Consider the following 27834-nt stretch of genomic DNA (forward strand, 5'->3'; position numbering starts at 1 on the left):
TGATGAATAAATTGAATTTTCTGGAGCTAGAATTTTTAAAGAACGTTTTCAAAATCTACCACTGTGATTCTTAGCACATAGAAAATTGCTAATTACCCAAAACCAAAGTTCCAGGACATTTTCCAAAATCTGTAAAGTTGGAAAACAATATCATAAAAAGTTTTCCATAATCATTTTGCTGCTTGATGAATTCTACCATATTTACTTGCTCAGTATTCGTTTAAGAATCTGTTTAACATTTTGTACTTTATGATTCGTCGTTTTAGTAATGCAATAATAAAACAAAATTGTTTGGTTGAATTCAGAAAGAAATTGTGTTATATTTTCACTTGATCAATTTTATATTTTCCAAACAAAACCCTTCCGATCATTGTCAATTTGTGTTCATGAACGTGATTGGTACAAATGAGGAGGATTTGAGATTATTCCATAAACAAAATACACTGCTCTCATGTTCTCTCAACGATAATTGCCCTCTAACTATTCAGTAGTAATTTCTACACCTTTTCTCTCCAAGACATAACGAAGGGCTCAGGTTTTCTAAAAACACATTCTGTAATGACTCTAATGTCTTTTACAGGCAGAAGAACTTATTCTCTTAGTGTAATTAATTTTTAAAAAACAGGATAACACAAAAACTAATATAGCAAAAGATTCAATCAAATTTAAACAACTAATACAAATAATAATATTTTTATGTCACTTGGTATATTTCAAAGGAATAAAATGGATAAAAAGTATTATTTCAAACAATGAAGACAAATATAATAATATTTATTCAATTATCTTGTATAAAATTTTGAAAGGCACAAAGCACTCAGTTACTAACAGTCCACAGTATCAAGAACAGCTAAATTTTTGTGAAATGAACTAAGCTTCCTTCCTTCATCATGGCAAAGTGAGGCATCATTTCATTACGATTCAACAAACAGGGATATCATTAGATTTAATTTACAAATAGTGGAAAACAAAACATACACTGATAATTAGATATTTACAATGTGTTTTTTATCTTACGAGATTTTGAGCATTTGAACATCTACATCAGTTACTCACATTCATATGATTTCAACCAAATTCAATACCTCAATTAAAACAAATGGTCTTAAAAAATAATGTCCAAAGAACTATATGACAATTAGAAAAGACTTTCATGAGAAGTAATTATGATTATAATCAGCAAAAACACTAATTATTTCTAAAAAACTTAACTGATATGACAAAAAAAGTTTTTGTATGTTCATACTTTTATATACACAATTTTTTTCATGTTCTTATGTTTATTGCATATTTTGAAGTATACTCAAAATAAATAAAAAACAGTCATGACAAAAAGAGTCAAATACCTATATCCAAAATGAATTTTAGAACACTAAAATTTATATCAATGACTAGAAAACATAAAAATCTCCAACTCTAATTCTTTGTCTACAAAGAAAAAGTGGATTACTATGAAATCGATGGTAGACTATAAACTCTTTGTAGTGAGATTTGAAGACTATATAAAAAAATCAATTTCACATGTTTGTTTGACTTATAGTCAAAACATATAATCACTGAATCTTAATTGTTTTTGTTAATACTAATTGTGATTTGAAGAATTTTGATTTTAATAATATACTCTTCTCAAATCTCAGCAAAATCAAAATCATCAAATTGTGCTATCAATACACTACTTCATCATTTATTCTCAGTCTCACTTCCAATTCCTTTAGAATAAAGTAGAATTTCATTATGAGAGCTATTGAATCAAATCCCACATGAGCAAATAATTATTGAAATCAATATTAATCATAAAATGATTTTCAAAAAGGTATTTTAACCAGTGATGTAATTCTGCAAGGTTATATTTCAAAATAGATCACTGATTACAAGAATTCGATAAATAACAATCAGCACTGTTTTCTGCCAAATATTTTTAGAGAAAACAATGAATATCTTAACTTGATTTCAAGCTTACAGAATCACACTCTTGAACTATATCAATTAGAACATGCTCTTCATCATTGGATTTAATTGTATAGTTTAAGGCAAAAACCGGTAGCAATTACTGATCACCTCATAGAGTTTTGCATTGAATGACTAGCATTATTTTTCTAAGTGCATTACAAACATGTGGGACATGATGATCGAGTTCTAGGTTGAAGTTTTCATAATCTATTTGATGAACAACTGAAACATAATCTATGCACCTTTTGCTACAGAGCCATGATTCTTTTTAAATCAATCTAAAAGACAAGATCGTAAATCGTTCACTCATGAAGAATTTTTACTTGAACAAAATTCCTTCCGAGTTATTAGATTTTATTTAATGATGAAAACTAGTATGTTCTTGCAGTTCAATTCAAAGCTCTGAATCTACCAAGGGAATTATTTGATGAAACACTATAATTTCAAAAAAATTAAATTTGGCACACACCAAAGTTGTGGATGCAGAATTATTCAAAAGTCCATGCCCATATGTTTCAAATAGTTTCTTTTTTCGAGAATAGTCATGCATTACAATCACATTTCCAAACATGACAAATTCAATTATCTAGTTTGTCGTCATTAAAAGAAATAAATTTTGAACTACTTGTTCATCAGTCTTAACAGAAAAAAAAGTAAACCAGTAAAACAGTGTACACATTTTTCAAAATATACATAAAAAATTATACGTGAAATAACATCCCTATGTTATTTCTGGAAAATCAGTCTCTACCTGCTGGGCTGTATCCCTATACAGCCCAGCAGGTAGAGACTGATTTTCCAGAAAAATTATCAAATTAATATAATAGTTGTGTTCCAATGTATGAGAATTGATTCCGAACTGGACAGAATGTCCATGTATCGAAATTGGAGTTCCAAATTTTAATAAGCCCACACTCTACTCAGTTCGTAACCGATTCTCAAACATGTTGGAACGAAACTATAACATAGTTATCAAGGAAAATATCAACTCTCAAGAAATTTGTTATGTTATAGTTGGAATTTATTGAATGAAAAATAACGCATTGGAAGCTTAGAAGTTTGACATAGAAAAAAGAGTTGCATTGTGCTATTTTTGTATCAAATATTTCAAATAGAAATATTCAGAATAAGAACTAATTAAAATTAAATTTTGGTTTTGAATCAATTCTTTCCATATAATTATAAAAACATACATTTAGATATTTGTTGTATGTTCAAGGAGAATACACGATTCAGTTGAGCAATATTAGATTTTTAATAAATAAACAAAAAGAATAAATTAAAGAAATAAAATATTAGATCTTAATTGATAATCATTCTTGTTATACAAGAAAAATCCTCATTGTTTCCATTGATTCCATTCATATATTTCAAATAGCATCTTCCCTTCCCTTCCTTAGTCTGAAAAGTAGACTATAAAGTATAAAAATATATTTCACAATTTCACAAAAAGAAGTTTACTCCATAGTCTTAATTGATGTACTTAGCTATGAACTTTCTGGAATTTCTGACACATCCATTTCTTCTATAGTTGAAGCTTCATTCACTACAACTGGCACACTGGAAACTGGAGTAGTTTGCTCTTGGGGTTCATCATCCTCTTTACTTTGAACGATTTGTGTATCAGAATCTGAACTAGATGAATTTTTTTCAGAATCAGAAGTATCTGCTTCTTTCAAGGATTTTACAATGGTATTCATCCCAGCACCCAGTTTCGGAGCTGGAGGTTTTTGTTTTCGTGCGTGATTGAAGTGATGACAATAACAACAATTGAAACTCAAATATTCAAATTCTTCCCTCAATGCCATACCTGAAACAATAGAATAATTTGAATAATTAGTTATATCTGGATAAAAAATCAAAAGTTTTCCAACAAAATCATGGAATTGAACTGTTGAAATTATTGAGCTCAAAAAATATTTATTATAAATATCTGCTAAAATTTAAGGACTGAGTCTAGAAACCATTTTTATAAAATACTTCATAGGAACGAATGTCGTGATGTCTATGGCTTACCAATTTTGAGCTGGAAATGGTCTCAAATAGTTAGATTTCAGGTATGTCCATCAAACAAGACGTAAACACGATAACTCCCGAATAAAAAGAGCTAGAAACTTTCAAGTTAAGTTCGGAGCTTGAATGCCGCGGATTAAAAAGTTGTTTTTCTGTTAAAAATGTTAATAACGGCGTGAGAACCATAGAAAATTCAAGAAGTACATCAAAAAAAATTCAGGAAAACACTGATGTCAGTCTTTTGGGTTCTTGTTCATTCTTGCGCTCTAGGAGACTATACAGGGTGTCCCGTAAAGACCACGTCAAACCGAGGGAGAATGTAGATCAAAGGATAACCCACCTGCTATGACAAAATTCCTAATATAAAAGTCTTACCGTTTTCGAGATATTTTTTTTTTTTTGAAAATAATGAATTTTTGCCCCTTTCAATAGTTTTGCCCTTACGGTTGGTACAATTTTACATCTTTCTGGTTAATTTTTTCAGTAAAATATTGCTGAAGAATGATTTTAACGTTTACATCGAAAACATCCCCCGAAAATTTTAAAGGGGGGCTATGAGAAATATTTTTGTTGGAAATTTTGGTAGTGGATTATTTTGTTCATGAAGTTTAGCCCATCGTAGTGGAAAAAAAATGTACGGAGCTACTGCGGCACATTACACCAATAAATTGTCTATTTTATAGTGATTTCAAAGAGGTATCACACAATTCATTTGTTATTCAGAGAAAAAAGATATGGCTGTTTTTATCCAAATGGGTACGTTTCTGACAAAATCAAGTTTGTAAATTCTATTAAGAAATCTTCGATGTTGCATTACTTAGTGAACAATGGCAATTGTTTACGTGCGAAAATATTACTCGCCTAATTATTCACCTCAACGAAATTCAATTTTGCCGGCAAATATTGGAAAACATCGTGCAGATCCAGATTTTTTTAATAAGATCATTTGGAGCGACGAGTCTTCCTGTACCAAGGATGGGTACATGAATCTCCACAATTTGCATAGCTGGAATATCATAAATCCACACGAGGTGAGAGAAGATAGATCACAATATCGATTCAAGATCAATTTATGGACTGGAATATTTAATGGTGCAATTTTGGGCCCGATCGAACTGCCGCCATCTCTGAACGCAAACAATTATTTGGAATTTTTAACCAACCAGCTGCCCATTTTATTGGAAGATGTGCCACTGTCAATGCGACGTAGTCTGTCGTTTCAACATGATGGATGCCCAGCACATTACGGACTCGAAGTTACCGCACATTTGAATAGAACTTATCCCCACCGGTGGATTGGAAGAGAAGGTGAAATTTTATGACCTCCTCGTTCACCTGACCTAAATCCTATGGATATTTATTATTGGGGCTGCCTGAAAGACAAAGTATACGCAACATCCATACTTGATGAAGACGAATTAAGAGAACGCATCCGCAATTCGGCTTCATCACGTATGGGTGTTGCGTATACTTTGTCTTTTAGGCAGCCCCAATATTAAAAGTCCAGAGGATTTAGGTCTTCATGTACCCATCCTTGGTACAGGAAGACTCGTCGCTCCAAATGATCTTGTTAAAAAAATCTGGATCTGCATGATGTTTTCCAATATTTGCCGGCAAAATTGAATTTCGTTGAGGTGAATAATTATGCGAGTAATATTTTCGCACGTAAACAATTGACCATATTCACCGTCGCCATATTGTTGTGCGACAATACCAACTACCCAGTGTTCCCAACGGAGAAATATTGAGTTTACTAGAAAAATACCGCTAATATCAAAAATACTATCAGCCATAGAGACTATTCTTCCACTGACTATTTCCAAAAATGGAGCGAAGCCTTCATTTATACACTCGGCCACAATTAATTTGTTCAGAAAACCACCTTTCACTAATGTTTTTATTTCCAAAAGGTGAAATTTTTGCAAAATATTGTCCCAAACAAGCCTATCTGGCGTAGCAGCCAGAAAAGGTACACATAAACTTCACTTATAAACTTTATATTGTGGAATTTTTCTAGTAAACTCAATATTTCTTCGTTGGAAACACTGGGTAGTTGGTATTGTCGCACAACAATATGGCGACGGTGAATATGGTCAATTGCCATTGTTCACTAAGTAACGCAACATCGAAGATTTCTTAACAGAATTGACAAACTTGATTTTGTCAGAAACGTACCCATTTGGATAAAAACAGCCATATCTTTTTTCTCTGAATAACAAATGACTTGTGTGATACCTCTTTGAAATCACTATAAAATAGACAATTTATTGGTGTAATGTGCCGCAGTAGCTCCGTACATTTTTTTTCCACTACGATGGGCTAAACTTCATGAACAAAATAATCCACTACCAAAATTCCCAACAAAAATATTTCTCATAGCCCCCCTTTAAAATTTTCGGAGGATGTTTTCGATGTAAACGTTAAAATCATTCTTCAGCAATATTTTACTGAAAAAATTAACCAGAAAGATGTAAAATTGTACCAACCGTAAGGGCAAAACTATTGAAAGGGGCAAAAATTCATTATTTTCAAAAAAAAAAAAATATCTTGAAAACGGTAAGACTTTTATAATAGGAATTTTGTCATAGCAGGTGGGTTATCCTTTGATCTACATTATCCCTCGGTTTGACGTGGTCTTTACGGGACATCCTGTATATACCCAAATGTGGTCTTCAAAGGCGCAATTGGTGCAAGAAATAACGAGCACTTCTGACTGCCCGTCAGTGCTTTCCTCATTTTTTTTTCATCCTAACTCTCCTATACCTGTGCGAGAGCTTGTAAGGGTATATGTTATGTAGAACTTGTTTCTGTGTCCTATGGCCACAACTAAGAAGGGTTAGATAGTCTCCCAAAATCGGAAAATCTTTTACGGTCTGGGGCTCGAACTCTGGATCTGTACTGCAGCAAGATAAGAAGCACCACATCCCTGATCACAAAGACAAAGTGAGAGGTGGAATATTTTTCTTGCCATCAACGCTTTTACTTCTTCTTTTTTCTCTTGTTTATAATCTTAACGACAGGTTTCATAAAACTTTGAAAAACCAATCAACTTGTTGAGTGTAGTTTGAAATCTATGAAAGTGTCAAAAATGAACTGAAATTGAACACATAATTTATTTTATCACACAAATCACCACGATAAAAGTTTCATGAAACCTACCATTCGTCTTGTTCATCTCTTCTTCAACTTAACATCTCTGAAGTAAAGGAAAACAGTAGTTGCTGAAATTACTGGGTTTCACCAATTAATTTAAAACAATTTCATTGCATGACACCCATTGCCACCAGTCAATGAATTTTAAAATGGTGACTACCAAGTGAGTCAAAAAAAAAATATTTCATGATTTGAGAGTTTTTCTATTATTTCTGTTATGAACACTCAAAATTTTTGTAGAAAAGTGAGAAAGTTAAAGAATGATACCTTCGTAAAAGGATTATGCGACATTTGGGAGGGCAAATTCTTCCGAGAAGATCAAATCTACGGATTTTACAACATGATCAATAATAATAATAAGAGAGCTTGACTCACCCTCTCATAAATCAATGTGAAGAAATTACTGACCAAAAATAGAACATATCATATCCATATTCTTCTAATATTTCTAGTACTTTTGGAATATAAATAAGTAGTATTTTCAACTGAAAAATTTACTCACCATTATGACTAAAACATTTCTGACATATCAGAGCATATCTATTTGAAGGTCCATCTCCTACCAAGAAATCTACAAGTTTATCAAAAGCTGATCGTTCTCGAGGAAGTAACGATCTAACCATAGGTAGTTTAGGAGTAGATGATAAGAGATTTGTACCAAAATTGAAATTATCATTTGGTAAGGTTCTATTATTCACTGGTCTGGGAGTAATAGATCTCATTACCATTGGATTTTCAGGAAATTTATTTATATCAGATTTCACTGACTTTCCCATCATAGATTCTGATGCCCTTTCGGCTGTTTGCATCAATGCTCTTTGACGTAAACCTAAGAATGAATAAGAATGAATAAAATTTCAAATTAACCATACAACTAATCATTCTAAGATAAAATCATACCACATGAAGGTATATCAAGCAAAGTAGCTCATTATCAGATAATTATACCTTTCACTGATATAACAATCTTTTAAAATTTTTTATACCATCAGTATTTGTTTTGAAATTCTTGATTCAAAGGAAAATTAATTTTCAACAATAAAAGCAAATATCTGAAGACATTTCAACAATCAATAGCTATAATGAAAAAAACAAATAGGAATCTAGTCTACCTGTCTGTACAGGGTGGACAAATTTCAATGTTTTAGCACTACAACTTTTAAACCAGAGGAGATGGACAAAATCTTATATCCCATTCCCGTTCTCTTTTTCTAATGAAATAAAACGAGTAGAATTAATTTTTGGTCACCTTCTTTTGTTTTCCACTTATAAACGAAAATTGGAAAAATGGCAATAATGGCAATTTCAAAAATTTACAGCACCGTATAACAACATCAATATAATAGAAAATGGTCAAAAACCTTTTTTCATCTAAGAGTCTCCTTCTATCAGACTTTTCATTCACTCTTGAGTCCTATGGAGATAATCTTCTGATGCATCCATCTCATGACAACTGTATCGATTGAAACAGTAGGATCATTTGGATCGTTTCGTTATTTCCAAATCCATTTTGAGATATCAAAATTTATAAAATATATCTAGATTCGAATTTTGAAGAAATTAGTAAAAAGCATAGAAATAATGAGATTGGCGGAAGGAGACTGCTCCTGTTACAGGAAGCTCTATTTTTCTGTCATCACCAATAGTTGAAACCATAGGAATATTGACTCGATGAAAAATGGTTTTTGATCATTTTCTATTATTTATATTAATGCAAACTATACAATGTTGTATATTTTTGAAATCATTAAAATTAAAGCTTCCAAAAAATGAAACAGAAATCTGGTGTTCATAATAGAAAATCCTGCTAAAAAAACGAGAACGCCACTGGAATCTACAGAAAAAGTGTTTTAATTTGAGAACTCTATCTTCATTATTAGCGGAGATATAAATTTTTTTCGATATCGTCATTTTTCCAATTTTCCCCTTATAACTTGAAAACAAAAGTAGGTAGCCAAAATGAACACTACTCTTGTGAGTTTCTTGGGAAAAGAGAAAAAGATTGGGATATCAGATTTTGTCTATATCCTCTGGTTTAAAAGGTGTAGTGCTGAAACATTGAAATTTGCCTTCCCTGTACACGTTCATCTGCTAAACTAGTGTACAAATTTTATTCCAGTTTCAAAAGTTATTTTGTGATGAGTTTGGACCAACAATAAGACTTTTTTTCATTGAAATTGCAAGCCAGTGCTAAAATTTATTGTAATTTCAAAATAGTTTTTCAGTTGAAAAGTCAATCTAGATTTCTTAAATGATAATGGGATTCCACCTTCGTATGGATAATTCAATGTGAAGTTATTAATTTTGAAAGTCACTTGAAAAATTTTATAAAATATTTATTCATAAAAGAATCTATATGTAGAAATGCTCAATATTGGTTTGAATTTCTTAAGATTATATTATACATTACAAAAACACAATTGGTTCTCCTAATTTGTGCAAGCACTATGCTTCTGAGAAATCTAACAGAGGCTTAGGAGATTTGGGATAGCAAATATGGAGCACAAAAAAAAATTTGATGAAATGATATTAATTTCATAGATGACTCTTGAAAAATTTATAATCAGAAATATTAAATTGAAAACTTCAATAACTACAAATTACCTATTCAAGAAAGAATGAGTTCATAGAATAAATGTATTATTGATAAGTTTTTACATCAATAAACTCAGCTTTCACAATGAACATTATTTTCAAAGAAATCCATTAATTTCTCCAACAACGTAGATATAATGAATTAAAATTAATGAATGTGCATTAATTACACGGGTCAACATGAAATTTGACTTTGATTGCAAAGCATTAAATTTCGGTAGTTTAGGTCGTAATAAGACGGAAAAAAAATATATGGCATGAAAAACTTTGCTTTTGTGCTTAGAAGACTGATTGAACGAAATTTTTAAAAATCTCGGATTTTAATTTTTGATTGAAAATAAAACTATTGAAATAAAAATGTTTATTATTTTTATTAAGTTTTACTATCAAATTAGCTTACAGAAAAGTGGAAAATAACTTAAAAGTGCACACTTTTACTTTTTCTTTTATGTTCATAGCTACTTTCTCTCAATAAACCCCAAATATAGTCGCCCATCATGTTTTCATTGTATTGGCCTTGATAGCGTTGTTCAAAATTCATGATGTCCTGATGGAAACGTTCTCCTTGCTCTTCGGAATAGGCTCCCATATTGTTTTTAAATTTATCCAAATGAGCATGCAGCATATGTACTTTTAATGACATCCTGCATCCCATGGCCTTAAAATTTGTAAGCATATCCTCAACCAACTTTTTGTAGTTTTCAGCTTTATTATTTCCTAAAAATCCAGAAACTACTGCTTTAAAACTGTTCCAACTTGCTTTTTGAGTACGATTCAGCAACGTTGGAAATCTTTCATCGGCGAAAATCTGTCTTATTTGCGGACCAACAAAAACCCCAGCTTTAACCTTTGCTTCCGATAACTTCGGAAAAAATTTTTTTAAGTATCCAAAAGCTTCTGAAGTTTCATCCAGTTTTTTAACAAATTGTTTCATCAACCCTAACTTAATGTGCAAAGGCGGCATTAACACTTTTTCCGCTTCAACAATCGGCTCAAATTTGACGTTCTGTTTTCCGACACACAATTCTGTTCTTACAGGCCATGACCGTTGAATATAGTGTTTAGAATCCGCTCTGCTATCCCACAAGCACAAATAACACGGATACTTTGTATATCCACCCTGTAGCCCCATTAAAAATCCCACCATTTTAAAATCTCCAATCAGCTCCCAGTTATACTCACGATACTTTACAGATTCAAGCAAAATTTTGACACACTCATAATTTTCTTTAAGATGTACTGAGTGAGCAATTGGAAGAGACGGAAATTTATTTCCGTTGTGCAATAGAACTGCTTTTAAACTTTTTGTAGAGCTGTCAATGAATAAACGCCATTCGCTAGGGACACAGGGTATGCCAATTGCTTCAAACATACCTTTAATGTCATTACAAAAACAAAGTCCATCTTCCTTCGTGAAAAACGTTGCAAACATTTCATGCCTAGTCCGCTGATCCGTGATCTTAACATCATCAAGCAAATTCCACTGTTTTAACCGAGAGCCTAGAAGCTCTGCTTTATTTTTTGGCAAATTTAAATCTCTAATTAGATCGTTAAAATCTTCTGAAGTAATGAGATAGTGTTTTGGTTGTTCAGGTGTAGGCAAAAACTCCTTATCGGAATTACTTTTATAAGAACTAAAAGATGAGCTACTTTTCTGCGATAATTTTTTTGGTGGCTCAGGTACTGGTCGTGTCAGGTCGTGAGCAATTGGAGCAGAAGAAGATTCGAGGTCAGGATATTCAATAGGTTTTGCATTTTTACCTCTACGTCTTTTACTCGGATTCACCATACAAAAGTAGCAGTCAGTAGTATGGTCTTTTGGTTCTCGCCAAATCCTTGGTATTGCAAATTTCATAGACCTTTTCTCACCTCGATACCAACCTAAAAATATAAAAATAAAAATTAATATGTCTATTATTTTGGATTCATCGCTTAATTAAATAAAAATTGCTTACCTTCCAAACACCTTTTACAATAACTACAAGCAACATGTGGAGCCCATGGCTTATCTTGATTCCGTACAGGACAGTCAAAATATGCTTCATAGGCTTCACAGAGAACGTGAGATGTCTTTAGTTCATATTTCACGTCTCGAACTTTAATAAATTGACCACATATAAAACAAAATGCATCAGCATCGTATTTGCACTTTCGTGATGACATTTTAAGTTATTCTGGGCTTGTAAATAACACCTGATGGTTGTTTATCACTCGGGTGCCATCTAGCGGCACAGTGTAAACGTTAATACCCCACTCTCACCGCGCGGTCTTTTTAAAAATATTAAAATCAATTAAAATTTATAAAAAAATTGAAAAATGAGTATTATTATTATAACTATCACAAAAGCAAACTTTATACCGAAAAAAGGTATTTTCTTTTCGTTTTTGTGCATAACTAACTGGAAAATAATAGTATAAACTTTAGGACAAAGAACAAAAATTTTTTTGTAGAGTCGTGTTATTGACCCAAATAACAAAGGTCGTCTACCTATCCAGTATCGAATAAAAAAGTTTTCAGGTTGAGATTATTATTAGAACAAGCTTATTTGAAAATATAATGAATAAGGATTCCTGGCAACTTACCAACTGGAAATGGTTTTGAGGGAATAATGAAGGAATCTTTCTTTGGTGTTTCAAAATTTCCATTATGAGATTTTCTACTAATGACTTCATCTGGAGCAAATTTTTCCAATATTTTTGTTGCCACCTTGTAGGTCTCTGTCTCCATAACATTATCCAGTATTTCCTGTTTCTTCTTTCGTAGTAATGATAGCTTTTCATGATTTCTTTTCAATTTCCTATTATACCACCAAGTCAACACTCTTTTTATGAAAATAATTCTGAAAAAATTAATAATATATTATAATTCACAATAAATAATTATAAATGAGAATAAGTTAATTCATATTAGAGGAGAATGAAAAAATGTAAGTATGAAACAAAGACCTACTTATAACTAAAATTCATCATCATGATTTAAATGATTCATCAACAGATTTAACCGAATGTGATAACATATATGATCCACATAAATTGAATATTGTTAAAATCCACAATATGTAGTTAGTTCAAACAAAGAAGATTTTGTTGTAGATAAAAACATGTTTAATCTGCATAATTGTCGTAAGATTTTACTATTATATGACAATTCATTAACACGGGAAAAGCAACTTACATCAAAGGGGATGCTATCAGGGGAACAATATAAAGTATCCTATGATATATATCCTCTGGGAACAGATAGAAATAAAATATTAAAGCTGCTACTAAATACAAAAATACCGACACAAGCATAAAACGTCCAGCAACCTTTCGCTGTTTGAGTTCTGTTGTTACTCCAAATTCTTCAATTTCTTTTATCTGGGAATCCAATTTTTCAAGCTGTTCATATGTTGTAGCTTTTTTCTGTAATTATTTTTCATATATATGATATATTACCTGTAAATATTCAAGTTATGGTAAATACTCACCCTGAATTTTCCCCATAAATTCCCCATTATTGAAATTAAAAAATTCGGGATTGGCAATAAAAATACCAACAAATCTTAATTCTCAAAGTAACGAAACTCTTTATTAAATGATGAACTTAGTCATGCATATATGGTGAAACAATTTTTTGCATTTCATTCCATAAAATAATTTTTTGATAACTGAAACCCTTTTAAAACTACAACACCTGTCACAATCACAAATCTGGAGCATAGTTGCCAATAAACATTAAAAAGAATTTAAAAAAATGGTGATATATCAAAAATCCCTAGGATTATTTTAAATTTAAAGGCGAGTTGAACTACTATCTTACGTACGTAGTGCCTATGTAATATAGTTCGTTAGACCGCAAATTCTCAAAATATCAAACGTCAAAGATAGTGTAATAAACACTTTTTGAATGAATTATTTATATTTTATATTCTGATAAAATAAAATAACTAAGTCCAAGTATAGAAGATTTTTCTTCATAATAATGGAAATAGAAGAGCATTCATTAGCTTTAAAAGGTTGATAAATGCTAATATACATTTCATCATTTAATTATGGTGTATTTTTTTCAGTAATGCGGTTGACTAGGCCAACATTAACTAGTCCTCTGCCTATCACTTGTGAAAGTAAAGATTTACCTGGAAATTTATTTAACAATGCCCTTCAAACAGACCCTACCTCAGTTGATGGAGCTGAGACTTTATGTTGTGGCCAATTTTTACTTCTACCCCAAAGTCCTGTCAATATATATTTAGGAGAGACTTTCTCTAGTTATATTTGTGTTTTCAGTGAAACGCAAGAAGTAGTTAAAAATATTCATGTTAAGGTAATAATAATTTGTTAGGTGAAATATTTATCCACCCAAATACTTTTAAGATATGATACCTCTCTCACTTTCATAATCTGAGTTAGTTGCTTAGATTTCATCATCTCGAATATGTTCCACTGAAAATTTGAATATTCATTTTTTGATATTTATTATTAGGTTTATTCAAGATATTGATTGTTTTGATATTGTTTTTTAGAATAGATTAATCCGGAATATTTCTCAAGCTCGGTTTTATATTTCGGCAATTTAAATAGTCTGAATTAGAGTTTGAAACATGTACTACGTCTATTTATTAATGAGATATAGGATGTGTTATATAACTTATCAGAAACTTTTAACCAGTGAAACTCATATTTATATGAAAATTTCAAGAAATAATTATAAACAATAGTTAGTTCTATATCTATAGCACAGGACTGTACAGCAATAAAAAAATGACGCCTATGAACTTGAATGGTATAAAAAGCATCTCAAATATGAACTACAAATATAAAGGGAATTCAATTACCAGAATAACCTTGGAAAAAACAGTTTTTTCTCATAAAAAATTTATTTTTTACAATCAGGTCCTGCACTACTGATTATTTACTACAATTGAATATTGGCCTTTGTCCTAGACATATTCCTTGAAATGTTCATCTATCTATGAATGCAATCAAGATATATGCTTGAAATTTTTTTATAAAATGCTTTAAAACACCCAGTATCTCATAAACAAATAGACTTAGAATATGTTGTGAACACTGTTTCAGTCTATTCAACTTGTCCTGCAATTGCATTGAAAGTGTGAAACACTCTGTATAAATTTCATTCAATACTTATTATATTATTAGGTTGATCTCCAAACTAGTTCTCAGAAACTATCATTATCTTCTAATCCACCAACTGCTGAATTAGTTCCTGATGACACAATAAACATTATCATTCATCATGAAGTTAAAGAAATTGGAACACACATGTAAGTTGAATAATTTTACCTAATTGGAATATGGTCAAATTCAATACAATACTTCCGAAAAAATTATCTTCATCTGAAGAAACAAGATATTCAATCCCAAAATTTATGTATTTGGATAAAAGAGATATTCTGCAGCACCTTCTTCAAGAGGTGTTACTGTGAGATTTAAGTTTCTGATAAAATGCATAAAACCCATATCTCATAGAATAGACTTTTCAACACTGACTTAAGGCTATCCAAATGTCCTTCATTCACTGAAAGGATGTACAGTTATTTATTGTATATCTTTCAATACTCTACATATAATTCGGTGCATTTAAGGCTTGCTTCACATCAACATTACACTGATTTTTAATTGAGTGAAGGAATGGTTTTCACATTTATCCGTTATAACAACACACAGAGACACACTGGTATGTTCAAGCCATGAAGACCCACTGGTCACTTCACAAATTCTTCAGAATCATCTCCTTGAAATCCGAAAAATGGTCTAACAAGTGGAGAATAAAAATTAATGCAACAAAATCAGTTCAAATCAACTTCTCACTTCGTAAGGAAATGTGTCCTTGAATAAAACTTAACAAGATCCAGTTGCCTGAATCTTCATCGACAAAATATCTGGGCATGCATTAAATTTTGAATGAATAACTCTGGGTCCAAACCCCCAAGTATAATATTTATTGCAAGCATTTTTTTTGGGATATTTTGTGTTTTTCTCCCAAATGATATTGCTATATTGTATTAATAGCTAAGAATGCAATATTACAATTATCCAATAATGTTTTTCTAGTTTAGTATGTGAGGTATCTTACAATAATGTAATGGGAATGCCCGCTACATTCAGAAAATTTTTCAAGATCCAAGTGTTGAAACCATTGGATGTAAAAACAAAATTTTACAATGCTGAAAATGATGATGTGTATTTAGAAGCTCAAGTTCAAAACATTACAATGGGCCCTATATATTTGGAAAAAGTTGATTTAGATGCTTCTCAAAATTATAAAGGTAAATAGCTTCATTTTTAATTGAAGTAACTACTAACTTTCTGCATTTTCAGTTACTTCTTTGAATTTTACTACTGATGGTGAAAATATTTTCGGCCCTTCAATGTTAGTGAATCCACAGTCAATATGTCAATTTTTATATTGCCTGACTCCTAATGATGATGGAAAAATTTTAAGCGGTTCTACTAATATTGGAAAGTTAGATATTGTATGGAGATCAAATCTTGGTGAAAAGGGAAGATTACAAACAAGTCAACTATCAAGAAAGGTAATAATTAAATATTTGGCAAATAGATTCCAGTATTTTTTCTTGTAATCATAACAATACATTATTGCCCTTATCTTAGGTGTTTACTATTCATATACACACACTATTTTCCAATAATTGATTACAAAAATTAATTTCACAGGACCCTGAATATGGAGATATTTTAATATTATTGAAAGAAATGCCGAATTTTGTTGTATTAGAAGAGCCATTTATATTAAAATGTGAATTAATAAACAATTGGTAAGGCACATTGTGCATTATTATGAATCAACTAATCATTATTTTTCAGTGAAAGAACTGTAGAATTAATGCTTTACTTTGAAAATTTAAAAGGTATTGCATGGTGTGGTATTTCTGGAAAGAAATTGGAACCTTTAGCACCAAAATCTAAAAAAACTCTGGAATTCAAGGCTGTTCCATTGATTCCTGGTCTAACCAATATATCTGGCATAAAGTTATTGGATACATTTTTGAAGAGGACATATTCATATGATGAATTAGGTCAAATATTTGTTGTTATTGATAAATCATATAAAAGCTAATATTGCTCATTTCTGTTGTAAAAATTTTATCTGTTGATTTCTAAGAAAAATTATATTATATATTATTAATGATTTATTTATATCTGCATGTGGTTAATTTATTCTATAATATAACTATTCTGTTAGAATGTTCATCTACTGTATTTGAAGATAATATCCAGACGACGACCTAGAAGAGAAGGCACAAAGGTATTTTCGAGGAGAGAGAGCGCAAGGTACCTCCTCCTCCGGGGAGTCCTTGGTACTGACAGGGGAGTGTGTAGCGCCGGAGAGCTGGCGTCGTGACCTGCGCGAATCTCTCCAAATCGGCATTGTTTGTTATATAAACCAGACCTTACTACGGCAGATTCACCATGCTCTGCTTGAATTTTAAAGATCTGGCTTTACTGTCTATTTTTATTATTAAAGAACTATGACCTAGACCTTATGAAATAAAGCCACAAATTATTTATTGAAACTGAACAAAAATTATATCCGATTATCAAATTGAGGTGTATTTAATAATCTTTCGTTAGACATTAAGTTTCATCGTAGAATAGCTAAAAAGTTCGCCAATTGAATTCCCTATAAAACATTAATTTTATCCTAAAATCGAAAATTGCATTGTAATTTGTGTTCAGATATTTCATTTAATATAGAACAATTAAAACCATCGTGCAAAGGTCAAATACAGTTAAGAATTTACTTTTGTTCTCTGCAGGTATTAACTCCTTTGTCTCAACTCGAGGAAATCAATGTCAAATGCATATTCTATCAATTGTTACATCATATATTCACAATAATCTTGATGAATACAACGACTTGGAATAGTTTACAAAAATGGGAATCATATTTCTTTTATATTTGGGTTTTCTCTATCTAAAAACAATAATTGAAATATGTCATTAAAGAAATTTGGATAGTATTCACAAGCTCGTTTACAATCAGGAGTCCAATTAATTTCAAGAATTTTTGGTTGGATTTTGTTGTTTTTATCCCATTCTAAAATTATATCAGCTGCATATAATGCTCTGGATTGTGGACTTTCAGCAATACCACAAGGTGGGTCGTGCAAGGTTGCTTTCTTTAATATTTCCCTCAGCATAGACATGATTTCAATCTCAATTTTGTTCCAATCATGGTTTCCATATTGTTCAGACCATTCCGAGAGAAATTCTTCACACAACATATGTTTCAAAATGGTACTTTGATTATAATTCATTACAGTAAAATGTTTTTCATATTCATCGAATCCATTCAATTCAAATGGTTTATTTGAGAATCGAAGGAAAAATTTCTTATAAATGAAGGCTTTCAATGGTTTTACACTTTTTACTAACAAAACATATCTTATATCAAATTTCACATATCCATTACATTCAGGCCTGTGGAATAAAACTGGATTTGTAATATATTTCTGAACAATTTTGGGAGTAGTAGTAGAAAGCCTTATTATGCTATTTAAATTATTTGTTATATGAGTATCCATTCCTCTAGCTAAATTAAAAGGTTTAATTATCCAAGTATTATCTAATCCTTCTATCTCTCTCTTTTTATAAAAAGCAACAAAATTTCCCAACTCTGTCTTCAAGTTGTAAGTTATAGGCATCCACGAAGGCCAGAAATTTTCTATATTTTTTTCGTTTTCATTTCGACATGTTATACTCAGTAAATCTTTTATTGTAATGACATACTCAAAAGGAAATTGATTGATAAATTTTTCTGGACTTTCACTCAATTCTTCGAAATTTTTAAAATGCTCAGTTAACCACCAAATATCTGCCTCTACCTTGTCTTCAACAAGTTGAAAGAGATCAGAAGATAAATATTCCCTAACTAAAGAGTACTGGGCAAAAACCTTCATCTTCTTAGACTGTATGTGATCACATCTTTTCAAGCATCCTAAATTTGGAAGTGATTCTCTTACATGTCCTTCCAAAAAATATTCTGATGTTGGTCTATTTGGAATTAAACTATATTTGATATCACTTGTTTTCCAAGGTAAAAGTAACACATCTTTATCTTGTTCATTTTGAACACCCTCAGCAAAATCTCTGTAAAGAAACTCCTCTTGCTGTATATCCTCAATGGGAAATAACAATGAATAACTTATTTGCTCATTACTGAAGTAAAATGGGACTATTCTACAGTTAGGTTCTTCATTATGAATCAAAGCTGATCCAATTTCATCCATAATATACCAAATAGGTAAACAATCTTCTGTTTTAGATGCATTTGCAATGGAATAACTAAAACAGAAAGGCCACATATTTGAAAATATTTGTTCAGAAAGTTCGATATTTGATAAAGAACAATCTAAATTCAAGAGAGCTGCCATCCTTTTTCTTAAATTCTCATTTTCTTTCAGTTGTTTCCTGGCATTTTCTAAGCGAAAAGTCCATGCGTGATCAATAAGAAAAATATTTTTCGAGTCAGATTTAAGAATTGGAGATATACATTGCAAACCCCAGGTTGGTTCAGAATTATGAATTTCATCCTTTTCAAACTTCAACAACTGAACCACTTGGCCTATATCGAAAGTTTGATTCAGAAGTTTTTCATAAATTGTTCTCCAAAATAACGGAGGAACTCCAGATGAGACTAGCTGCTCTTTATGAATGTTAATAAAAAAGTCCCAATCACATGCATGACCCATTCTTAATATTTTTGCAATTTTTTCTTAATTACTTATCTGTCTAGCAAATGGCAATTACAAAACCTTACAACAACAATATCAAAATATTGAATATCAAATCAAGTGACTTATTTCAATTTTTCTGTTGAGTGTTGACTGTTGACTATTATTAGTAGGGATGGGACGGTATTTCAATACCGCGATTTTGGAGCGGTATTTTGTAGGAGCGTTGTCGCCCGTTCCAAAAACGTAAAGTAACCGGTTCCTCAGTAACGTTGTGATAGTCACGGCGTAGCTGCACCGAACTATGACGGATGGAACTGAAACGTGAGTCACGAGCATAGATAAACGTCACGAGGCGTTCGGTAACAGGTGTTAGTTGTTTCTATCAACTGTTTCTACATCGTTACTTCGTTTTTCAATTACATTTTTACAGGGAATTGGGGAAGAAGTGCAGAATGATTATAACAGATAAGGATAGTCATTTTATACGTAGGTAGTAATCAATTATTTATACATTTAGGTAACCTGAGTGGAGGGTAGGAAGATTTACTTTAAATTTATATCTATCGGTGATGGTTGAAATGAAACATATCATTTGCAAATTGAAGTGAACAAAATATCCAAAGATTCAATGAATCGAATGACTGATTAATTATATGAAAGAAATAATGAGTAAAAAAAAATTTATGTACACAATTGATTTAGTGAATCAATTATCTTTCAGAAAGAATGAGAAATATGTACTACATATTTTATAATATAAGAAATGATCTCCCTAGGAAAGCGTGCTTTTAGATATATGAGGCTTTGATTTCGTCGATTCTTAGGTATAGTATGAATAACAAATGACCAAAAAACAATTTTTAAAATTATTGGGAGAGTGAGTAGAATGTATTCATCTGATTTGTTGTTTAAAGTTACTGAAGAACTAAAAATTAAATAACTTTACACCTATGAGATCCTATTGTATCAAATTAAAATAGAAAAAATATTGCCCAGCATATTTTCTTAACAAGACAGGATCAGAATAGAAACATTGTAGTCCCAAGGTTTAACAAACAAAAAACACAGAGGAGTTTATTTATTACGGTCCCAAATGTTATATTTTATATCTACTGAAATAAAGGAGACATTTCATTTGAGAAGTGAGAAACATAGCATTCTGTTACATGTTTAGCATTCAGTATTGTGAAAGAATGGATCGAATTTTATCTATAACGTCGTAAAATCGTTTCTGTCATTGTGTTTTCAGTACATACCTACTGGAATATTTCTTTGCTCAAGTATCAGAGTAATGAGAACTTTATTTTATTGAAAATATGAATTTCAGGAATTTAGGAAGAATCCTAATGGAACTTATTTACGTCTTAATTCCTCGACCATTATACGAGTTTAATCTTATCATTTAAATTTTCATTTCTGTGTATATACCTAACTTGTAAATAATGCTATTGTTGTCTGATGGACTATTGGCTTTTTTTTTATACTTTTGTAATTATTTCTTCGATAAAAATTGTTGCTGCAAATATTTAAGTGAAGACAAAATTGGGTCAGTCCGAGATTGCTTTCAACTATTGAACATATACATATATGAATCGAAATCATTGAATTGATAGGAAATGCAAATTGCAAAGGTACGTAAAAATTCTTTGTAAAATAAAGCTTATCAAAATAAAAAACGATTCTGTAATGTGAAATGAATATCTATAAATCTAAAACATTCAGCCACTTCATTTTGTCAATTAAATTCCAGTTACATAATTTTTTTTCCGAGTAATAGTAGGTATACCCGATAATGGTATAATTCCAACTTAAATTTACACCACCTATTTTCAATGAGGTGTCGTATTTTTAATGAGGTGTCGTATTTTTTATTGAGGTGTCGTTTGTAGATCCTATCAACCTTTGTTAAGTTGTAGTTATTCTCAGCCGGCAGTCACCAAAGAAGTATTTTGTTTTATGATCTTGTAATAACAAGATCATAAAACATAATACTTTCTCTGGAGGAACCTACACAATAGCATAGAATCACGTACAACCTCAATCAACAATGAAATCGGTCCGAAGATTCACCTAACAGTCCCAAGTTGGGAATTCCAAATTCCTAACTACCGACCGTCTCGCTACTAAGCGAGGAACGAAAGTGCCGACCTTCGTTCCTCCGCCGCTGGAGTTGGTCCTCTACCTAGTCGCAACTCGTAATCGTCTACGGTTTCGTTTCCTGTAACCACAGTTACAAAATCGCGGTATTTTGGAGCGGTATTTTTCTGGAGCGGTCGCGAAAGTAACGCGACTGGTAAGTAACCGGTATTCGCATCCCTAATTATTAGTAGCAGTTATTGGTAAACATGTGGGATGAACCTATGACCTTGAGAAAATTCGCAGCAATGTTGCCAGATGGGAAAATTAATAAGTTGTTAAAATTTTCATTAGTAACAGGAGGGAGCATAAGACCTGAAATTGAGAACCAAAAAGGTTTCCGCATATGACCGACTCCAGTTTCCGTGAGCAGTGGCGTCACAGAACACTAATGGTTTTACATTTTTTACATTAATAATATCATTGTTTAAGGACAATGATAATATATATACAAATAGGAAACAGAAAAATGCTAAACGGTCATGGTACGAGAAGAAGAAGAAGAAGTAATCCTCAGGAAAATCCAAATTATTATAAACATCCAGTTAATAAACTGTAATGAAATAATTAATTATAAGTTTTGGTACTTATTTACCCACTGTGTAGCAAAGATTAATAAAGATTTGATAAACTGATATAAGCATCACTAAAAAGTACGGTACATTAGAAACATTCGTAGAAACATAGCATTTGCGGGCAAAGGAATCTCTTATTTTCCTCCGTAACTCCAATTTAGGAACACCCAGTATAAGGAAAGAACAACCGAATTGGTAATAAAAAAAATATTTCGAGTAATTTGGTTCAAACTTCGTTATCAAAATTCTTTTCTCACCAGTGGCGACGCTAGGGAGGGGTTAAAATTTAACATACTAAGGTTAAAAGATTGGCAGAACTCTAATTTCGCTTTACTTTGGCCCCCCAAAAAAAAATTCGGTCCTCTCATGGCCACCCCTGTTTTCGAAAGCTGGCGTCACCAATGTTTGTCACATTATTGATATGAGTAAACTTATTCGTCAAAAAATTTTTTTTCGATTATCCACCCACACCAAGAAAAAAAATGTCTACGCCCTTGGATACATCAAAATTGAATGAGAATTCCAAAGTAAAGAAACATGGAAGGCCTGTAATGACGGATTTCCGTTCACCAGTTTTAACGAAGGAATATCGCCTTATGCTCCTTCCAGACTCCAGTCCTTCCTGGTATTCTAAGTTCTAAGATGGATGGATTCCACTCTGATGGTTGAGCCCAAAAAACCAGATAGAAGAGGAAGAAGATTCCACTCTGTTTTCTGTGGATGAATGTAATATGTAATGAATTCTAATTTTGTTAGGCTATTTTTTTATATATCATATATGAAGCAATAATAAACAATGTCCTTCTTAAAATTCTTCTTCATACGAAGACTTATCAGAAGACATTCTAGACCTATTGTAGAAAATAAAGCCGAGCTATGGCAAAAAAGGTTAGCGATAGGTTATATGGTAGTAGCATGGAATGCTTTAGGATTTGTTGCTTATCAAATGTTACAAGGAAAAACAGATTGGGCTGAATTTCACGGGTTGAAATCAAAAGCAGAATTGAAAATGACACAAGGTTTGAAGAATATATTTGGTAAGTGAACTTTTGAGTGTAGCACTAACTCTGTGTTATTTTCAGCTCAAAACTGTTCACAAGCGTTAGGCATTAGGAAGGCAGAAGTTTTCAAAGTTTCAGGATTGCAAATTTCAAAATATGAAATTGATTCTGAAGAAACAGAAAATAGTAATTCTTGAAATGCATATTACAGGAAATAGTGATAATAAAATTAAAGAATTGTTTAAATAGACAGAAGAAACATTTTTTTTTAATGAAATGTTTATAATATTTTCTATCCTGACTGTCTTAGAGCTTTAGATGTAGTTGTGTTCTGTGTCTTCCATCACCACTTCAAGCACAATCTGCACAATACTGGATGATTGAATGGTGTTTATAACTAGATATTTTCTTCCTCAGCTTGGGGCTTAGTCTCTTAACTTTAGGTAGAGAACTACAGGGTCCACAGGACCAATATACCCATATATTCCTTCTGATGATGTATTTTCCTTAATTGTGGGTAAATAACGCACTTGTTTAATTGTCTTCATCTGAAAACAAAATATTGAATTAACTATTTCTACATGGAGAGTCAAAGACTCGTCTCCTCATTTTTTCTATATTCTGATTCCAGTGAAGTGATCGGCATGAAATTTAGCATTGAGCTTATTAATGTTGTACATCTATACACAAAATTTCCAGATCTGTTGTTACTGACAAAAATTTTTTAGTTATTCTGTTTATATGGTTCTGATAGCGCTATCAACATGAAATTCCTCATCAAACTGTTATTATAAATAAACCTACAAAATTTCTTCTTATTTCTACTATTGTCATGAAAATATTGAGTAGTTTTTTTCATTATTGATCTTCAATTTTCTCTGGTTCTGGTGTCATTTCATATATAAATGTAAATAATTCATTTCCATCAAATACCTTTATCATGTAACAAAATTAGCGGCATTTGAGATCTGAACCTCCACTGAAATTATAAAGTTTCTAAGTCTTTCTGGATATAATTGAATTTCAGGTCGTAAACATTGTCTGAAGGACATGCCACCGACTGGACTAGATGTTGAGTCGAGTGAGGGGTGTAAAGTGCAAAACACCCACTTGGTATTTGGCATTTCCTAGTTCTAACTTCTAGATATTGCTTACAAATTAAGTCATAATTCAATAAATTTATCGGCATTCCATTTGAAATCACCATGTATTCTCAAACCATTGATAATGTGGGACGAAATTTTTTTTCCTTTACATGTGCTTGGCTACTTCGGCCATCTACACAGAGAATATTTAATTTTTATTCTATCGAATTCATCAACCACCACCAGACATGTACAACCTCAAGCCTAGCCAGGATTCGAACCCAGCATCACAGTCAACTCTTCAGTCCACTGTACTACCGAGGTAGTCGAGACGAAATTTTTGGACCTAGTCAGTGGCGTAATTAGAGTTGACTCATGGGGTTTTACCCTCACTTTGATAAAGCAAAATCTTTCAATTTTATATAACAATTTTTGACGACATTGTTTACTAATATCAATAATGTGAGAAAAAGAGGTTTGATAATAAAGTTTGAACCGAATTACTCAAAATAATTTTTTTTTATTACCAATTCGATTGTTATCTCATACTGGGTGTTCCTGATTGGAGTTACAAAGGAAAATGAGAGATTCCTTTGATTATTTAAAAAATAAAATAGCCCATAAACATGACCCCGTAAACGGTTTGTTTTCGAGATACAGGGTGATTCTTGTAGTCCCACATTTTTGTGATGCTTAACCAAATGATTGAATCTTTATTGATCTTCACTACAGAGTTGGTAAAAAGTACCAAAACTTATAATTAATCACAGCTACCTGCATCTTTATATTAATTTGGATTTTCCTGAGAATCACTATAGAGAGCTGTTTGAATTTCTTTCTCGAAATCGATTGCAGATACGACAAAACTACAACAAACCAAAAAGTTTAGTACTGAACTAGAGTTTCTTTTTAAATTTTTCTAAACTACCAGTGGTTCACAAAAAAATTATTCTGGAGGAAAGAAGCGGGCACCCTTCCAGAAAACATTCACCCTGTAGATTTGCTTTCAAAATTAGGATATCACATGATGAAAACTTTAAATTGGAATATCTATACCAATTCAAGTTAGATATCATGTGAAGGGAAGGTGCTATAAGAGAAAAACTTGAACTTTAACACCTGTATCTCAAAAATAAAGCTTTTGCGGACTCATGTGTTGTAGGACTTTTTTTCTTGAAATGATTCGAGAAAAGTGTCATTTTCATTTGTATCTCCAATTTAAGAACACCTGTTGATATAGTCAATTCAAAACTGATGTCTTCACAAATAAATTGCAATTTTAATGAAACACAATAAATTGTACAACACATCCCAGACAATTTTTCGATGCGAATTACTCAGTTCAGTTCTTTGATAACTACATATTGAAATTTTGTGACGAGATTGATACAAAAAACCGAAATTAACGGGTAAGTGTATAGCGATGACGAATGCAAAAATCACAGATGGCAAATAAGGGGCGATGCCGAGAAAGCGGTTAGATAAAGGAAAATAATAAACCTCGGGCAAAGACGAGCTCGTAGTGCAATAAAAGTACTCATCTTGAAAGCCGTAAAGGGGCCTGATTTTTTACTGTCGTGTCGATTTGAAAGAAAGTTTTGGAGTATAATGATATTTTCAAGGCTTCAAAGCACTTTTGCTTGGATGACACAGAAACGACAAAAAATGATAGAAAAAAAAATGAGGCGAAAAATTTTTACAAAAAGCTTATCAACACTATCCGACAGGAAATGCATTACGTTACCACAGATCATACAAATTCATCAATATTAAGATATCTTAAAAAACATGTTTTAGACCAGGCCACCGGCAGATATTTTGGCGCCCCAGAAAAATAAAATTTCGCTGCTCTTCTTTGCTGTTCATCTGGCCCAATACAGAGTTTATTCTTTATAGGCAATATAACCTACCTAATCATCGGATTTTGTAGGACTATTTTTATTTATTTATTTAATCCATAATTCTACAAATCATCATACATTGATGTTTCCATAGAATGAATATTCTCGCAAAAAAATTATTATAAAGTAAAAACACTTATGTTGAATGTGTCATTGTACAATTTTTAAGTGATCTATTCAATAATTTTGAAGATTCTTTTTCCTTTACTTCTTCTGGTAAGTTGTAAAAACTATTAAAGTGATATTTTTTATTATTTACCAGAAAAAAAAATTGTTGTCGACAGCTGAGGGCTCAGAGAACAAACATTTATTACTGAATATTTGCCAAAGTTTTTCGATTTAACGAGTTATATGTAATGAATTTGAGCACCACTATTCGGCTTTTCTTCAAACTTTTGATCAACGGATTCTTGAATTTTCTTTAAAGGAACCTCTGTTGTTTCTCTCAGGCTTTTTTTAATTTCATATACAGGGTCATTCACCGCGATGGCCTATTAGACGTTTATGGAAAACTAATCATAATTTTGTGCTGAAAATTTGCGTGTTGGGGTTTGAGACAATGATCTTTCTCCCTAAAATATGTTCAGATCTCTACAACTTCCGGTTATACCGGAAACATACTACTATGTACTTCTTTATTTCAAATGGCACTCCCAGTATATCATTGGACAGCTTAATTTATTTATTTATTTTATTTATTCAAATGGAGTACATGACACAGGACAAACCGAAAAATATGTACTCACTAATAGTTACAGTGGTGTTTAAAGATTAAAAAAATACAAAGAGGGCGAAAAATTGTAACAATGCATTCGCAATATAAATCGATACATAATAAAAATAAAACAATTTTGCATATTACAAAGAGAAATGTTATCAATAAAGAACCGCTTCAAAATTCCAGAAAAAACCCCGAACGATTGTGAAAAAAGATCCACATTTACAAGATTGAATATCGAATTGAATGACCTGAGGCATCTAATCAGAGGTGAATTCAGGTGATAATTTGTGGAACTTTGACTTATATGAAATAAAAATCTATTTCGCGTATTATATGATGGGACGTTGAAGGTGAGCATATCTACAAGCTCGCTACAGTCAGTGACATTTAAAATTTTGTATATGAACTTCCATCTCTTATCATTCGTTGATCTGTAAGGCTTAACAATTTCAAATTCTTCATAATTTTTACTTGATAATTAAAGCTATTTTGATGAAATTTCCTATTTATATGCCTAATGAGCTTATTCTGAACATTTTCCAACCGATTGATATAAACAGATATGGCACAAAAAATCTTCAGGTCTTCAGCATACATTAGAAACCTAGCAAATCTGAAGCACTGCACAATATTGTTGACATAAATATTAAAGAGCAAAGGTCCCAAATGAGACCCTTGTGGTACTCCAGAAGTAAGATTCCTGTAAGAGGAGCAACAATCATCGATTACCACTGATTGACGTCTGTTGTTAACATAAGAAGTTATCCATCTTAGCAATTGATGGCAATTTCAGCAATATGATATATCATACCTTGGGGAAAAAATTATCGGTTCATGAGTTTATGGGATTCTAATGAAAAAAAAAAATGTGGCGACTCTCATTTTTTTGAATATTTCGGCAGAAAATTTTTTTCTCGAAAAAACCTTTTTCATTTTCTATTCTGCAAATACGTAGTATTATGAGAATGTTTGCAGTTTGGATCAAAAATGTACAGGTTGT

The 27834-nt window shown here is 31.6% G+C and overlaps 5 protein-coding genes across 5 annotated transcripts; 2 read left to right on the plus strand and 3 right to left on the minus strand.

Moving 5' to 3' along the window:
- Positions 1-758: 758 nt before the first annotated feature.
- Positions 759-13409, minus strand: LOC123671504 (endoplasmic reticulum junction formation protein lunapark). The gene is made up of 5 exons (XM_045605381.1): positions 13182-13409; positions 12887-13116; positions 12295-12551; positions 7619-7945; positions 759-3760 (listed from the first exon to the last, which is right to left on the minus strand). Exons 1-5 carry the CDS (start codon positions 13206-13208, stop codon positions 3438-3440), a joined length of 1164 nt encoding a protein of 387 aa, XP_045461337.1. The 5' UTR covers positions 13209-13409; the 3' UTR covers positions 759-3437.
- Positions 10058-11871, minus strand: LOC123671506. The gene is made up of 2 exons (XM_045605383.1): positions 11473-11871; positions 10058-10428 (listed from the first exon to the last, which is right to left on the minus strand). Exons 1-2 carry the CDS (start codon positions 11564-11566, stop codon positions 10130-10132), a joined length of 393 nt encoding a protein of 130 aa, XP_045461339.1. The 5' UTR covers positions 11567-11871; the 3' UTR covers positions 10058-10129.
- A 137-nt stretch (positions 13410-13546) lies between the features above and the next one.
- On the plus strand, positions 13547-16864 carry LOC123671503 (trafficking protein particle complex subunit 13). The gene is made up of 7 exons (XM_045605380.1): positions 13547-13709; positions 13764-14017; positions 14854-14978; positions 15769-15983; positions 16036-16250; positions 16393-16493; positions 16543-16864. Exons 1-7 carry the CDS (start codon positions 13676-13678, stop codon positions 16793-16795), a joined length of 1197 nt encoding a protein of 398 aa, XP_045461336.1. The 5' UTR covers positions 13547-13675; the 3' UTR covers positions 16796-16864.
- Positions 16865-17543: 679 nt separating this feature from the next.
- On the minus strand, positions 17544-19561 carry LOC123671502 (tubulin--tyrosine ligase-like protein 12). The gene has a single exon (XM_045605379.1). It carries the CDS (start codon positions 19428-19430, stop codon positions 17622-17624), a length of 1809 nt encoding a protein of 602 aa, XP_045461335.1. The 5' UTR covers positions 19431-19561; the 3' UTR covers positions 17544-17621.
- Positions 19562-22840: 3279 nt separating this feature from the next.
- Positions 22841-23386, plus strand: LOC123671507. The gene is made up of 2 exons (XM_045605384.1): positions 22841-23145; positions 23209-23386. Exons 1-2 carry the CDS (start codon positions 22923-22925, stop codon positions 23322-23324), a joined length of 339 nt encoding a protein of 112 aa, XP_045461340.1. The 5' UTR covers positions 22841-22922; the 3' UTR covers positions 23325-23386.
- The last annotated feature ends 4448 nt before the right edge of the window (positions 23387-27834 follow it).

The sequence above is a fragment of the Harmonia axyridis genome, chromosome 1, assembly GCF_914767665.1.
Source record: "Harmonia axyridis chromosome 1, icHarAxyr1.1, whole genome shotgun sequence".
NCBI lineage: Eukaryota > Metazoa > Arthropoda > Insecta > Coleoptera > Coccinellidae > Harmonia > Harmonia axyridis.

Excerpts from the sequence above, each read along its gene's own strand:
- LOC123671506 (XM_045605383.1), bottom strand. The coding sequence starts at position 11,566 with ATGAAATTTGCAATACCAAGGATTTGGCGAGAACCAAAAGACCATACT. Across the intron at positions 10,429-11,472 it reads TCCGAGTAAAAGACGTAGAG|GAAATAATAAAGCTGAAAAC; the intron begins GTAAAAATGCAA and ends CTGGATTTTTAG.
- LOC123671504 (XM_045605381.1), bottom strand. The coding sequence starts at position 13,208 with ATGGGGAATTTATGGGGAAAATTCAGG. Across the intron at positions 13,117-13,181 it reads ATTTATGGGGAAAATTCAGG|AAAAAAGCTACAACATATGA; the intron begins GTGAGTATTTAC and ends AAATAATTACAG. Across the intron at positions 12,552-12,886 it reads CTGATAGCATCCCCTTTGAT|AATTATTTTCATAAAAAGAG; the intron begins GTAAGTTGCTTT and ends TAATTTTTTCAG.
- LOC123671503 (XM_045605380.1), top strand. The coding sequence starts at position 13,676 with ATGGAAATAGAAGAGCATTCATTAGCTTTAAAAG. Across the intron at positions 16,251-16,392 it reads CAAGTCAACTATCAAGAAAG|GACCCTGAATATGGAGATAT; the intron begins GTAATAATTAAA and ends TTAATTTCACAG. Across the intron at positions 16,494-16,542 it reads TGTGAATTAATAAACAATTG|TGAAAGAACTGTAGAATTAA; the intron begins GTAAGGCACATT and ends ATTATTTTTCAG.
- LOC123671502 (XM_045605379.1), bottom strand. The coding sequence starts at position 19,430 with ATGGGTCATGCATGTGATTGGGACTTTTTTATTAACATTCATAAAGAG.
- LOC123671507 (XM_045605384.1), top strand. The coding sequence starts at position 22,923 with ATGTCCTTCTTAAAATTCTTCTTCATACGAAGACTTATCAGAAGACAT. Across the intron at positions 23,146-23,208 it reads AGAATTGAAAATGACACAAG|CTCAAAACTGTTCACAAGCG; the intron begins GTTTGAAGAATA and ends TGTTATTTTCAG.